Below are 13,291 nucleotides of genomic sequence, written 5' to 3'. Positions count from 1 at the left end.
GTTACTGCACTCAAGGCCTCAGCAAGGCCAGGCTTCGTTCTGTCGCATGTCGTACACCTGTGTACTACCGTGCTTGTTCTCATGCACATTGGATGTTATACGTGTACATGGTCCTATTCAATCATTCCAGAAGGCCTATGGTAGTACTGGCATATGTACTGATACACTGAGAAGCGGGCCACACTAACTGATAGACATACTTGCTGCTCAGTCATATATTAAAAACTGATAGATGTTCCGATCTCACAGTAACAGCTTAGTTAGTGTAGCTACCAATGTCATTAATTTTTGACATAGAATGTTTACTTTTTGTTAATATTTTATTTTGGGTGTCTGTGTGGCAAGCCTCCTCATTGGATCCTTGCCATGCTTTTTGTGCTATCAACTATTCTAAAGCGTCGAAAAGTATAGGCTACCAACGAAAACCTAAAACATGGTATTCTCTCCTTCAACTGAAATGAGCAGACCGGTTGTGTGAAGGGTAGAAGAGCTCTCCTTGTTGTTGACTCCGCTCTTTGAGTTTTCGCCTTCTGGATTTCCAGATGTTGGTGTGATCGGAGATGGTGTGGCAATTGATGCCGGTGTAGCTGACACAGAGTCGACAGAGAGGCTGGGCGTTGAATCGACTCCTGATGATGAATGAGGCTCGGACGCTGCTAGTGCAGTTTGCGGCGCCTCTTGAGCAAGAGCTTTTCTAATCGCATCCAAAGTAATGTAGTTCTTAGGTGGTCCAGATGATCGAGTATCAGTCGTAATCTAAAAAAGGAATACCACCGGATGTTCACTCTTAATAACAATCGTCGATCCAATTTCAACCACAGTAACTTTGTCAGAGTCTATTGCCTCATCGTACCTGAAACTCTAATGTGATTCTCTCCTTGGCGAGATCAAGAATTTGAATCAGCCGCTTGCTACAAGCATAAATAAAGATACTCGTTAAAACTTGCTCATAATCTAGCATAACTTTGGTCTATGCGCCTGCTGTGAACAAGCATACCCTATGCCATTGATAGCCTCAACATTCTCCTTATCTCTCACCCATACTGCCAATCTATCTGCTTTTATCCTACGCGAGAGGACTAGAGACGCGATGTCCATGCATCAAGAAGAACGCATGTTCATGTAAGTGAAAGAGATATAGATAGACAGGAAAGTAGCTGTTGTATCTAATGTCGATTCGTTACTATCCCTACCTGCACCGCAAATATCGTCCCCTGCATCTAGCTGCTCTCCAACCAATGCATAAGCCATTTCCATCCAGCAACGATCCAGGAGCTCTGCATTCTTGTTTAAAAGCGTAACAATCCATCGACCTCCCTATTTGAAGCCAATAAGTATATAACAGCTAGATTTAACATATAGTAATGCTATGGCGACGTACACGACAGTATAGATCAAAATTACTATTGCCCAATGGCTCTAAAAGCCGTTGTATTTACATTAGCATTAGCGGGATCTTCCCACATGGGCTTGATTCCATCCTTGAATAAGTGGTAGTTTGCGCTATTCTCCATCTTGTGCGGTTTTTCTATCCAGTTAAAGTAGCGCGCAAACAGCTCAACCTAAAAATCAAGACATTTTTTTTTTTTTTTTTTTTTGGGCTTAGTGTGGTGTTTAGGGGCCAAAGTTCCAAATGCTAGATTCCATATTGAACTTGCCGTGGTAAATGTTCCTATAGCTCTAAGGTTATTTTCATAACTATGAAGGGAGGAGCCTTGTCTGGCATACCCTGCTGTGCTATCGTAGTATAGAGTCCTAAAAGTTGATTGTATAAAAGGATTACCCATTAATTGACTGGGCCGACGGTATGTAAGAAAGAAAAAAATTGTAATCCAAATCCTTACCATGAGTGCTGAAGTGGATGCTTATCACCCATTGATGGGGAAGGTGCAGAAAAATGGAATGGCGAAGCCTGATCCTGATAATGATAACTGGTATGATCTGGGTGATTCAAAGGAGGTCGACGAGGGGAGCGTGTCATTTGGCTAAGTGAAAATGGTGCCAGCTGAGAAGAGCCTCCAAAGGAAGGGCCAAGTTGATGCCCGCTATTCATATTCATATGGCTATTTGCCATATGGCCTATCGAACTCTGACTAGAACCATTGGTATGTCCCGAGTTATTGTGCTCAAATCCCCCTCCACCTCCACTGCCCATGGCTCCTAGAGGCATGCCTAGTCCTGATGAGAAAGCGTTGTTATGACTGGCTGTCCTTCGCATATCTGTCGTCTGGGTCGGATGTCCAGGTTGCAACCTACTCCCAGGACCTGATAAATTGGAGACGTTTAGAAGGACACAATCGAAGGTTATTAAGCAATCTCGGATTCAGTGGCTAAGATCTAGAAGAGGATATTGAAAGTGCACATACCTTTCGGAAGCAAGGAAGAATGTGCATTTTGGTTCAGACTTGCAGTGCGCTGTACTTTAATGTTGGGTGCAACAAAGGAGCCCATCGGGGTGCGTCTCTCCTTGTCTGCCAAAGTAGTTGGAGTCAAGGCAGGCGTCAGTTGCAGTGTAGCAAACTGTTCTTTGGTCTCCTTGGAAAATGCGAACTTTGCCAGATCTTCCATGTTCAGGGGTTGCTTTTGCGGAGTTGTCAAGGATGGCGTGGACAGAGTACGAGCGCCTAGGCTGTGCTCAGTCATTATTGTCGGGACTGCTGAAGCGGTTGAGTTATAAAAAGGGGAAGACGAAGAAGAGGATCCGGATACAGAAGCAGACGAAGACCTTGAAAATGAGCTGAAAGCACCAAGAACAGGCGAGGCTGACGAGGCCTGGTACTGGAAATCACTTGAGCTGCCGTTGTGTCGGTCAGAAGTAGGGATAGCGGCTGCTGAAGATACAGATGTACCACTTGTAAGTGTTGCTCGCTTTGTGGGACTTGCCCAGATGCCAGACTGATTCGAGGATAGGTTGTTTGGCTGTGCTCTAGTGTGCCTGTCAGTAGAGAAAGCTCCAGAACTGTTGGCTCGTAAGGGAGTCATACCCGAGTGAGAATGAGATTGGGGGTGGTCAAACTGGTCTCTGAACGAAGAGGGTTGTCCAGGAGCAGGGGATGAACTACGACCAGCGACAGAAGCTGAACGCCATGGCCCTGTACTAGCTGGAGGGCGTGTGGACGCAGGAGCGGGGGTAGGAAGGGGGTCGCGACTGATGGTGTTGGAATCGGACATGGGATGAATATGTAGTAGGTAGTGCTATGAAGAAGACAAAAAAAAAAAAAAAAAGTTAATGGGACACGATACTCGACGCGCAGGAATCTGTTTAGAGACGCGTCAAGGTCGGTAAAGAAGTAGGAGAAATAAAATGAAAGACCAAGATGGAAAAGGATGAGAATTGAATTTCCTTGAGAGATGGCAAAAAAGAATATGTGGGATATGGGAAAATAAAATATTTAAAAAATATATAAGCTCAACTAAAGAAAAAAAGCCTATTGAAAGGTAAGTCTCTCAGTTGCAAATCCACATGAGTTGAACCAGTAGAAGAGATTTAAAAGAGATAATGTGAATACGCTATCCGCACAGCGCTGATGTTTGCGTTCATAGCGTTCAAAGCATTCATGCTAAATACATGTCATTATTTCGGTGCACACAAAAGGCATTCAAACGATCTTTACATGGAGTTTGTCCGTGATATTCAAGCCCTTTTTTCGTATCCACTCTGCTTCTTCATGGTGACTTTTGATCAGCATTCACGACATTAATGAGACCATACTCATAAAAAAACAATTGTTTCATTAATCATACTTCGGTTGAAATCACACAAACGCTTTTCGACCGATAGAAAGGGATCCCAAAGAAGTTCAGTATTATTCAACAAAAAAAGGGCGTTTGAAGTTGATTGCGGACAGAACAGCCCCCTTTAAATGGTTTACATGGGTGTTGAATTTTTATAAACGCTTTTTATGTGAACTAATCTTCGATCCCCTTCTTTACCAATCCACACTGACATTGGGAAGAAGTGAGAAAGTAAAGGAGTCATCCTTGGTGGGATTAAACATTCCCTCAGCTTTTTTTTTTTTTTTTTTTTTTTTTAACTTTCCTCAACTACTTGTCGTTTTCATTCTGCATCATCACTCTTATTTTGTATCCATTCAGCTTACCATTTCGCCCAATAGCCTTGCTACTCGACTATTTTGACCTATTGAGCAAAAGTAGTGGGTCCTGGGCAACATTTCACTTGAAGTCAGCACACAAAGAAGGAATGTTCAAACCGCGATACCTACGGATCATACTCTTCACAGTAGCGTGGATAATATCATCTTTCTGCTATGCGTTTAATCCATTGGCTGACAATAACCTCGTCGCTTACTGGGGCCAGAAGTACTATGTGCCTTCTATTAATTTGTTGAACAAAGTCATAAATTATCATTCTTGATTGATTTATATCTGAATTACTTTTAACACTATTTAGTTCATTTGGTGCTGCTGGTGGAAATCCACGTTTCTGGCAAGTAATTCGTAATAAAGACATACTCTCTGCTTCGTTGCTTCCGCTTCTACTAATTGCCTGACAAACTAGCTGACCAGATTATTCTATTTTTTTTTTTTTAGGCAAAAACCATTGATCGAGTACTGTCAGTCAGAAGGAGGCGAGGATGTTCTAGTACTTGCTTTCCTCCATGTTTTTAACAGCGCATCTACAGGTCTACCCCAAATGGATCTTTCCAATCAATGTACTCCAAGCAATGCCTTGTATGTGGATTTCTAGAATACAAAGTTCTCTCTTTCTCTCTTGAAAAAAATAAAGGACTCAATTTTTTTTTTTTTTTTTTTTTTTTTTTTACTTAATATAATTAGCCCAGGCACATCCTTGCTTCACTGCCCTGATACAGGAAAAGGTGTAAAGCATTGTCAGTCCAAAGGGAAGGCAGTTTTGCTATCGTTGGGAGGAGCTGCAGGCGCATACGGCTTTAAGGATGATGCAGAAGCTAGAGAGTTTGCGCACTTGGTATGGAATCTCTTTCTTGGAGGTACATCTGACAAGAGGCCCTTAGACGACGCTATCTTAGATGGCGTAGATCTAGAGTAAGCTTTTTATTATTATTTATTTTAGGAGAGAGATACAGTTGGCACTACAAACAAAACCCCATTAGTTGAAACTCTATTCTAAACTACAAACAGTATCGAAGCCGGAGCACCCGTTGGTTACTCAGCTTTCGTTGATGAGCTTCGCTCGCTGTTCGCGACAGACTCGCATAAGCGTTATTTCATCTCGGCTGCTCCACAGTGTCCTTTTCCAGGTAATTCAATGATGAATAGTTACATTCTATTATTTAGAGAACAGAATTTCGCGCTTGCTCAAGTCACTAAATGTCAATTATCATGGTAAAATATTTTGTTTATAGATGCCTTCCTTGGGGAGACGCTGCAGACCACTTGGGTGGATATGGTCTTTGTGCAATTTTACAACAACTACTGCGGGGCTCAAGCCTTTGGAACGTACAATTTCAATTTCGAGGAATGGCACAATTGGGCAACTAGGACTTCAGTCAACAAAAATGTCAAAATATATTTTGGCGTCCCTGCCAGCAATACAGCAGCCAATGCGGGTTATGTGGCGCCGGAACGACTAGGAGAGATCATTGATACTCTTCGTTGCAAGTACAGTTCATTCGGAGGTGTAATGATATGGGATGTATCACAATCATACAGGAACACTGACGACTCTGGTATTCCATATGGCGTTACTACTGATCGTAGGCTCAAGAAGCTTCGACAAGCTGTGTGTCACGGACGTAGTGGTAATAACACCACGGTTCCACTGCCTCCAACCCCACCGTCTATTAAAACTCCCACGCCCACTCTTCCGCCCACATCAGCACCCCTGCCCGCTCCAGCATCTTCTTCCACCCCTTCTTCTGAAGGGTCTAGGTCATCAGAGGATAACCCTGGAACCAATTCAAATCTCCCAGTAACACAGCCAACTAATACTGGAGCAAAGGGCGATGAGAGTAGATGTCCTGTTGAAGGAGCACCGTGTCAAGTCTCATCATCCAGCACAGGCCTCCTGTGTGACGGATATAGCTTTGCAACCTGCATTTTTGGTAAGTTGGCCTCGCACATTAAGCCATTACACTGTCCAAGTTTGAAGTAGGGTGACTAATATTGTATCTTTATATTGAATAGGCCACTGGGCTTTCCAGCGATGCGCGGCAGGCACATACTGTACACCACATGGGTGCGATTTCGTTAAGGACCTAGTTAAAAGCTGCCGCGAGCTTGAGCAAGAGGGTCAGTCCAAAAGATCTGTGCGAGACGTAGTGGGACATTTATGGAGCGAGCTTGGAAATGCAGTGGACTCATCCTTGGCGAGCTATCTTGGGATCCAAAAGAATGAACTGAACCTAAATGCCACCACGGATGATGTCCATGATGCAGCAGCAGGCCCAGAACCTCACCAAAGACCTCTCTCTGCACCATCGTTGGTTAAGATCTCAAATAATGATGTAAAAGACATTAGTGAAGCCGCGGAACCTTTCTTAATTGATTTTACTCCGCTGGATGTGAGTCCCGAGTTGGCAAGCTCCAATGTGGAGCTTGGATCTCAAAGCCATACAAGGTTTAGAACGCAGGTACGCATCCGAACCCGCAAGGGCCCTATTCCTTCACTCTGGAGGGTGTCTTTCTATGTCAAGCCAGGACAGATTGTTCTCGAATCTTCAAGAGGCGTATTCCATCAGAGGGGCCTTCAGGTTTCCATCGCCAGCAATCCGAACGAAGAAGCGCAATCTACCATGGTTGTACGGTTTGTGGTTGAAGGAATTACAACTCTTCCAATAGCTGACCATGATATCAGTTCTGCGCTCGGTTCTGATGAAAGATCAGGGCTATTTGACGCAACCAGTCTGCCGGACTCTCAGCCTGTAGAGTTTGTGGCTGGGTCGCATTCACTTGACGAGCGATAGCTAAACCATTTATGAATAAATAGCCTTCCCTAAGCACTTCTTGTAGTAAGGCATGATAGCAATTATGTCTACTGTTCATATTTACACGTAAGGCTTGATACAAATGTGTCAATCTCCCAGGGCCTTTCATGAGCTTAAACGTTTTTTTTGTGCATGGTAACGCAAAGATGCACTCATCAGGTCTTATAAAGAAGGCTAATACTAGAGTGCTGAAATGGTCAGTGAATTCATCCGAGCTCAGCCCTATTGGGTCAACCTGAAATGTATTAGTATGAAAATCATTGAAGGGCAAAAAAGAGCTCTGGAAACAGAGCCATACTCCTCTAAGAGTTGCATGCAAATATGTCTCGGCGCGTGCAGCCACTGTATGACCACAAAAAGAACTGATCAGTATAGGAGACTGCAATGAAACCTTTTTGAGACGCGTTTATTTCAAAAAGAGGCTGGGTGAAGGTGAGAGTGAGAGGAGGATCTGATTGGGAAGAGAGGGATAGATTTATTCTTATTGCTCACTTTCCTCCACAGTGAACGTTCCGATTAACCTCGCCAAATACTTATTGTCAACCTGTGAAACCATCTTTTCGATTTCGTGCGCAGAGTACATCAATGCTCCTGGACTATACTTGGTCCAGAATTGAAGGCGTTTCTGGTCGAAAAAAACCTTGGCGTGTTCAATGCCTGGTTGACTAATAAATTTTTGGCGCAGGCGATTTGCACAGGCCTCACAAGCCATGCCTTCAATATGGACATCGTACCTAAGAAGAGCTTTAGAAGGTGTATTAAAGCTGGCTTGGTTCGTAGTGAGAGCGCCTTGCGTTTCCTGCTGAGTTGCTAATGTGTGTCTGTGGAAATTGTTTTTTTGGAAAAGAAGTTTCGGAGGCCAAAGGGTCAGGTCAGGGAGAACACTATTGAGATTAAGCTGTAGTGCTGACGAGGGCGCTCGATTGTAGATTGAGGCCATTTCTGGGCTTGCTGTCAGTAGTATGGCGATGGAAAGTGTAATAAAAGTTCTTGAAGAAAACCGGTATTTAACAGTAGTATACGTAATCAGCAACAGCGTTATCACACTGAAGACAGGTCGGAAAGGTGTAAGTATAGAGAATCCTGCACAGCCAATTGAGAAAGCGTTTAATACGAGCTGGACGGTACAACAAGAGGACGAAAGGAGACCCAAGACCACTGCAGGAAGATAAGATGACCACCTTGAGGAGGATCGTTGTAATGCAATTGTCGAATTGCATTCCTTATGAGCCTCATCGAGTTTTCTAGTTTTTTGATTGCTCATCATAAAGAGGATAGAGTGGCAAGGAGACGAAGGAAATCTGTGTAAGTCTTAGTTGAGAGAATTGAAAAAGAAAGATTGCTTATAAACGTTTTCCTGGGGCAAGGTTTACGGTGAGAGATTTGATAAACGAATGGGCGATGTCTACGTGTAAATTAGTGGCGCTTTGTTCAAGGATGGCGCGTCAATGCTTGCTGTCTGTTGTCTAGAAATTCATGGGCAAAACATTAGGTAGAGGGATGCAGGAGACGGAAACAAACAGAGCGTCTAAAGGTTCCCTTGTTATCAAAAAAAAAAAAAAAAAAAAACCTATCCAAATATTTGTGTCTAGCGTAGTGCTTTGCAGGCAGGCGACTCTTCCATGGGCTTGTACTTTGTGGGCTCTCATACTGATGTTTTCCAAATGTATACGCGCATTGGTAATCCCTTCCAAAAAATCGTGGGACTGGTTTCGTCCTACTGGGCTTGTTGACAATACCATGTGTGATTCGAGTGTTGTGGATGTGGACGGTGAAAGAACGTATTGAGAGATGTAGGCGATGATATGAAGAGCCCAATACGAAGAAGAAGGATTTATATATCTTTTCAACAGAGTATGATTGATAGATTCATGTCAATATGCCAATAAAGTCTATACGGCCAGGTAGCAGTTATCATCATAAGTTGATTTTGGAGAGTCTGCACGAGCTGAGAATAACAATAGTCATAGTGTAAAGGTTCTGCATGGCATGTGCATCATCGCTGCCATCTTTCATCGCTTTTTTTTATTTTTTATTTTCTTTATATTTATATTGGAAGTTCCTATGAACTATAAACGAACTTGTGTGATAACACTCATACACGTCTTTCACGGCTACGATCACGGCTACGATCACGACTATGGTGACTATGACGGCTATGACGTTGTTCAGGTCGATGGTCATCCCTGTTTCGACTTATGCTTCTGCTTCGACTCCTATCTCTATTACTATGTAGCCTCTCTTCACGGCGATATTTTGATAAACTACCCTCCTCCCAGTTATTATCTCGATCTTTATGTTTGTCCCTGGATCTATCCTTGTCAACTTCATCGTTTCTGCTTTTGTGTTTGTCTCTTTCTCTTCCACTTTCTCTTTCTCTTCCACTTTCTCTTTCTCTTCCTTTGTCTTTGTCTTTGTCTTTGTCTTTGTCTTTGTCTTTGTCTTTGTCTCTGTCTCTGTCTCTGTCTCTGTCTCTGTCTCTGTCTCTGTCTCTGTCTGCGTCTTTGTTATGATCTCTATGCTTTCCTCTCTCTCTACTACGGCTACGCCCTTGACCTCGTCGGCTTCTCTTTGAAGGACTAGAACTGCGGCTGCTGCGTCGGTGTTTACGATGTCTAATATGGACATCCTTATGGTCCCCTAACTGCTCCTTAGTGGTCCCATCTTCATCATTAACAGAGCTCTTTGGTTTCATTTGAGGAATCAGTGGAACGACAGGGATGGCATTTGAGCTGGTTGCAACAAGTTTCCGTGAGGTAGTATCATTGGCTAATGGCGCATACATTCGCTGTGTTCGATTTCTACAAGGAACAGAAAAAAAAAGGTGTCAGTCTCACGAGACCAAAGTTCGTATGCATAACCTTCTTTACAGCAAGTACGACATACTTGAATCCAAGTCCTTCACTGACAGTAGACTCTTTAATTTTTTCATCCATTTCATCTTGCACTACACTATCAGATTTGCTGATTGCAGACTTGAGTTCCTTCTCGGTGACATTGGTAGTAACCTTGCGCTTGGTTTTATATCCACTAAATAAAGAGCAGTTTTAGAAAATAATAGTACATTTATTGTAAAAAAAAAAAAAAAAAAAAAAAAAAGCTTTTCATGATGCGTAGAGACTTACAGCGCTTCTGCCATGGCTTCGGCTTCTGCATCCTTGATACTCTGAATCTCTAATTTCTTTTCGGCCTTTAGAGTAGCGAGACTTTTGTCTTTGTCACTCGCCTTCACGTACCAGGTTATATCCCGACCCTTCTGCCACCGTCCGACCGCAGCATGTAATGAGTTTCCAAGATAGTTTTCCCTGTGTTTGTCCTCTTTAACATCTTCCCACTTAAACTGGTCATGGCCTCCACGGGTACCTAAGGAGTTTACAACCAGTTATTAGCTTTTTTTCCTTTTTTTTGCATTTTCTATCCCTCAATACCAAAGGTAGTTTGTCCAGTCATAAGTTTCCAGCGAGTAGCTTCTGGCTGATTTTGTGTTACCTCCTCGCGTTGGATGGAACATGATTGCTTGGTTTGGATGCAAAATCAGTCTGTCCTCATTTAAATGTCTTTTCATCAAGTCGCTTTTGGGGCCAGACTTCTAGCATGTACGTGGGACTGGATTGTACGTGACCCTTTTGTTATTCTCTGAATCGCTTAGGACAAGTGCAGGCTTAAAACTAGCTCCGCCAGTTACTGTAAATAAAATGAAAAATTTTGTTCGACGCTTTTCTTCCTCTTTCTTCTTTATCCTCACATCGAACGGAATCACTTGCACCATGTCTGTCACCTTCGCTTCTCCTTTGGCCTTCACCATCCTCAACTCCCTCTTCGAGGCCCGCTCCTACGTTACTGGGTAAGTAACCGATGATAAAGATGCATTTTTCTTCCTCTATGCATTTATTATTACCTCACCATTATGATACAAAAGAGGCTTCATGCAACAGGAAACTAAGAAAAGCGAATGGGGCTGCGAGGCTTAAGTCGTTATGAGAACAATTTAAAATATAAATTTACTTTTCAAGAATCTGATCTAAAAAAAAAAAAAAAAAAAAAAAAAAAACTAATTCATGCGGCAAAAGTCCGTTTGAAGTTTTTCGATCTCGTTTCTGCATACTGCAATATGCGCTTTTTTATGGGAATAAGAAATACTATTATTTTTTTTTAATGCCACTATACCACTTTCCTTCACCCATTGGTTCCGAGCAAACGCGCTCATTTTTCACTCGATAAGCGTTAATGTGTTTATCCGGTATACATTACATGTACTTTTTTTTTTTTTTTTTTTTTTCACACTTCTCTGCGTGTTGTGACTTATGATTAGGATTGGACCATTACATTTCCAAGCAATCACTTGATTATCTTGTGCTTCAAGTATTCTGACAAATTTTTTTTATAACTTTCCAATAGCTATGAGGTCTCTGACAAGGACACTGAGGTTTTCAATGCCTTGACCGAAGGACCTAACGAGGCTGCCTACCCCCACGCTGCCCGCTGGTACAAGCACATTGCTGAGGTCAAGGGTCTTGCCACCAAGTATGGAGCTTCAAATTTTCTCATGCTGCGTTTGCTTCCTACGCATTGGCACCAGGAGTATCTTTAATGGGCAATGGAACTTACCTTTTCTCTTGTTGACTACATTCTATAGGGCTGGAGGTGCTGCCCCTGCCCCTGCCGCTGCGGCAGAGGATGATGATGACGTTGATCTCTTCGGCTCTGATGATGAGGTTGATGAGGAGGCCGAGAAGATCAAGCAGCAGCGTCTCGCTGAGTACGCTGCCAAGAAGGCTCTCAAGCCCAAGACTATTGCCAAGTCCATGGTCACCCTTGATGTTAAGCCTTGGGATGATGAGACTGATATGGCTGCCCTTGAGGCTCACGTCCGTTCCATTGAGATGGAGGGACTTTTGTGGGGTCAGTCCAAGCTTGTGCCCATTGGCTACGGTATCAAGAAGCTCCAGGTCAATTGCGTTATCGAGGATGAACTTGTTTCCATGGATGTTCTCGAGGAGAAGATCATGGAGGCTGAGGACTACATTCAGTCTATGGACGTTGCTGCCATGCAGAAGATCTAAAAGCATCAACCCCCTGTAAAGTCTCTTTCTTTCTACATATTACGTATTACCCGCGATTGAATAAATGGGATCCTATTCACATTGCTTCTATGGCCAAGGCCTGTCACTACTTAATAGTATGCGATAATCAGTATATTGCATTATATAACATCTATCCTAAAATGCAAATTGATGATTCTACTTTTTAGAGTAGAAAGAATGATCCAAATAAACCCAACGGCATCTTGCTTTACAATGGAAATACACGAGATTTTCGCCCCATCTTCATCTTTCAACGGCTTATGTCTGTTTATCTCCACCAGATTGATGTGATGGCGCTGAGGGGTCTGCTTTTGACGCTGATGTTCCTGCTGATTCTGATGCTGGCGCCTCGGACGCAATTTTAATAGGATTTCCTTGTGCAGCCCATTCCATCTCCAAACGTTCCTTCGCTCTTACTACTTTGGACTGCAAATAGAAGGAGCCGTTGACTGTCTTATCGTTTACTTTATACAAATGTTCATAGTTCTAAAGGAATCAGATCAAAGAATAAAAATCATTTATTATTATTATTACTATTAGGAAGCTTTTCAGTACCATGCTGGACATTGATCATACCTTAACAATCTTGGCAAGGTCGGCATCCTTGGTGATGTTCAAGATATTCATGGCTTCATCCACTGTCATACCAGTTTTACGTGTGATAGCATCTGCTGCTGCTGCTTTGGATCCACCACTGCCGCTTTTAGCAGCTTGCTGCCCCCCATTTTTAGCAGCATCTAATAAAATAATAATAATAGCAACAATCAAAAAAGGAAAAAAGAATGAACGTTTTTTTTTTTAGAATGTTGGATCCGATCTACTTGTTGAACCTTGTCAGCTCATTTCAAAGACAGTAAAGATGAATGGAGCATACTAGCAGCTGCCTGGCGGTAGGCTTCCATGAAAGCTTTGCCAACAATTTGTGTTCCCATAACGATAACCTGAGCAATAAGACGCGCAGCCTATTCACATGACCATACGATTTAAAAAAATAAAAAGTAAATGAAAAATGAAACAGATAAATGTCTAGAGTGTAACAAATCGTTACATTCTGTGCATTTTTGTAATGAATAGTAATGCAAATTGTAGTACCATTGTGAAGGTTGGAAGTTAAGTGTGAAAAAGTGTCGAGTGATGATGACAAATGAGTGTGAATGTGCCAAAAGTGTTAGAGGCGGGGTCAAGAGAAGAGAAGGGTTAATTCAAAAGTACAAATTGTTTTGATGTGACTTGCTTCAATTTTCTCGATCAATGAAGGAAAATGCATTTTTTATTCTCGGA

The 13,291-nt window shown here is 42.6% G+C and overlaps 6 protein-coding genes across 6 annotated transcripts; 2 read left to right on the top strand and 4 right to left on the bottom strand.

Moving 5' to 3' along the window:
* Positions 1–426: 426 nt before the first annotated feature.
* Positions 427–3,171, bottom strand: BCR41DRAFT_374244 (hypothetical protein; the record flags this gene model as incomplete). The annotated part of the gene is made up of 7 exons (XM_022026854.1): positions 427–756; positions 854–911; positions 998–1,079; positions 1,194–1,317; positions 1,440–1,562; positions 1,700–1,755; positions 2,367–3,171. 7 exons carry the CDS (start codon positions 3,169–3,171, stop codon positions 427–429), a joined length of 1,578 nt encoding a protein of 525 aa, XP_021877286.1.
* A 1,381-nt stretch (positions 3,172–4,552) lies between these two features.
* Positions 4,553–5,656, top strand: BCR41DRAFT_296420 (glycoside hydrolase superfamily; the record flags this gene model as incomplete). Its single annotated transcript, XM_022020433.1, has 4 exons — positions 4,553–4,692; positions 4,798–5,025; positions 5,122–5,240; positions 5,346–5,656. Coding segments are annotated over 4 exons (798 nt in total), but the record flags the coding sequence as incomplete, so codon positions are not given.
* A 1,649-nt stretch (positions 5,657–7,305) lies between these two features.
* Positions 7,306–8,453, bottom strand: BCR41DRAFT_361402 (hypothetical protein). Its single transcript, XM_022025524.1, has one exon. It carries the CDS (start codon positions 8,191–8,193, stop codon positions 7,408–7,410), a length of 786 nt encoding a protein of 261 aa, XP_021877284.1. The 5' UTR covers positions 8,194–8,453; the 3' UTR covers positions 7,306–7,407.
* A 489-nt stretch (positions 8,454–8,942) lies between these two features.
* Positions 8,943–10,466, bottom strand: BCR41DRAFT_361401 (kinase phosphorylation protein-domain-containing protein). Its single transcript, XM_022025523.1, has 4 exons — positions 10,416–10,466; positions 10,052–10,289; positions 9,813–9,956; positions 8,943–9,727 (listed from the first exon to the last, which is right to left on the bottom strand). The coding sequence occupies exons 1-4, from the start codon at positions 10,435–10,437 to the stop codon at positions 9,022–9,024; spliced, it is 1,110 nt and encodes a 369-aa protein (XP_021877283.1). The 5' UTR covers positions 10,438–10,466; the 3' UTR covers positions 8,943–9,021.
* Positions 10,467–10,636: 170 nt separating this feature from the next.
* Positions 10,637–12,230, top strand: BCR41DRAFT_361399 (hypothetical protein). The gene is made up of 3 exons (XM_022025522.1): positions 10,637–10,770; positions 11,325–11,450; positions 11,563–12,230. Exons 1-3 carry the CDS (start codon positions 10,694–10,696, stop codon positions 11,987–11,989), a joined length of 630 nt encoding a protein of 209 aa, XP_021877282.1. The 5' UTR covers positions 10,637–10,693; the 3' UTR covers positions 11,990–12,230.
* On the bottom strand, positions 12,129–13,205 carry BCR41DRAFT_173115 (Pam16-domain-containing protein). Its single transcript, XM_022019713.1, has 4 exons — positions 13,103–13,205; positions 12,885–12,972; positions 12,587–12,747; positions 12,129–12,496 (listed from the first exon to the last, which is right to left on the bottom strand). Exons 1-4 carry the CDS (start codon positions 13,103–13,105, stop codon positions 12,269–12,271), a joined length of 480 nt encoding a protein of 159 aa, XP_021877281.1. The 5' UTR covers positions 13,106–13,205; the 3' UTR covers positions 12,129–12,268.
* Between the last annotated feature and the right edge of the window lie 86 nt (positions 13,206–13,291).

This window comes from Lobosporangium transversale (genome assembly GCF_002105155.1).
Source record: "Lobosporangium transversale strain NRRL 3116 chromosome Unknown BCR41scaffold_48, whole genome shotgun sequence".
NCBI classification, from domain to species: Eukaryota; Fungi; Mortierellomycota; class Mortierellomycetes; order Mortierellales; family Mortierellaceae; genus Lobosporangium; species Lobosporangium transversale.
Note: the sequence above shows the minus strand (reverse complement) of the source record. Positions and strands in the feature narration are given on the sequence as shown.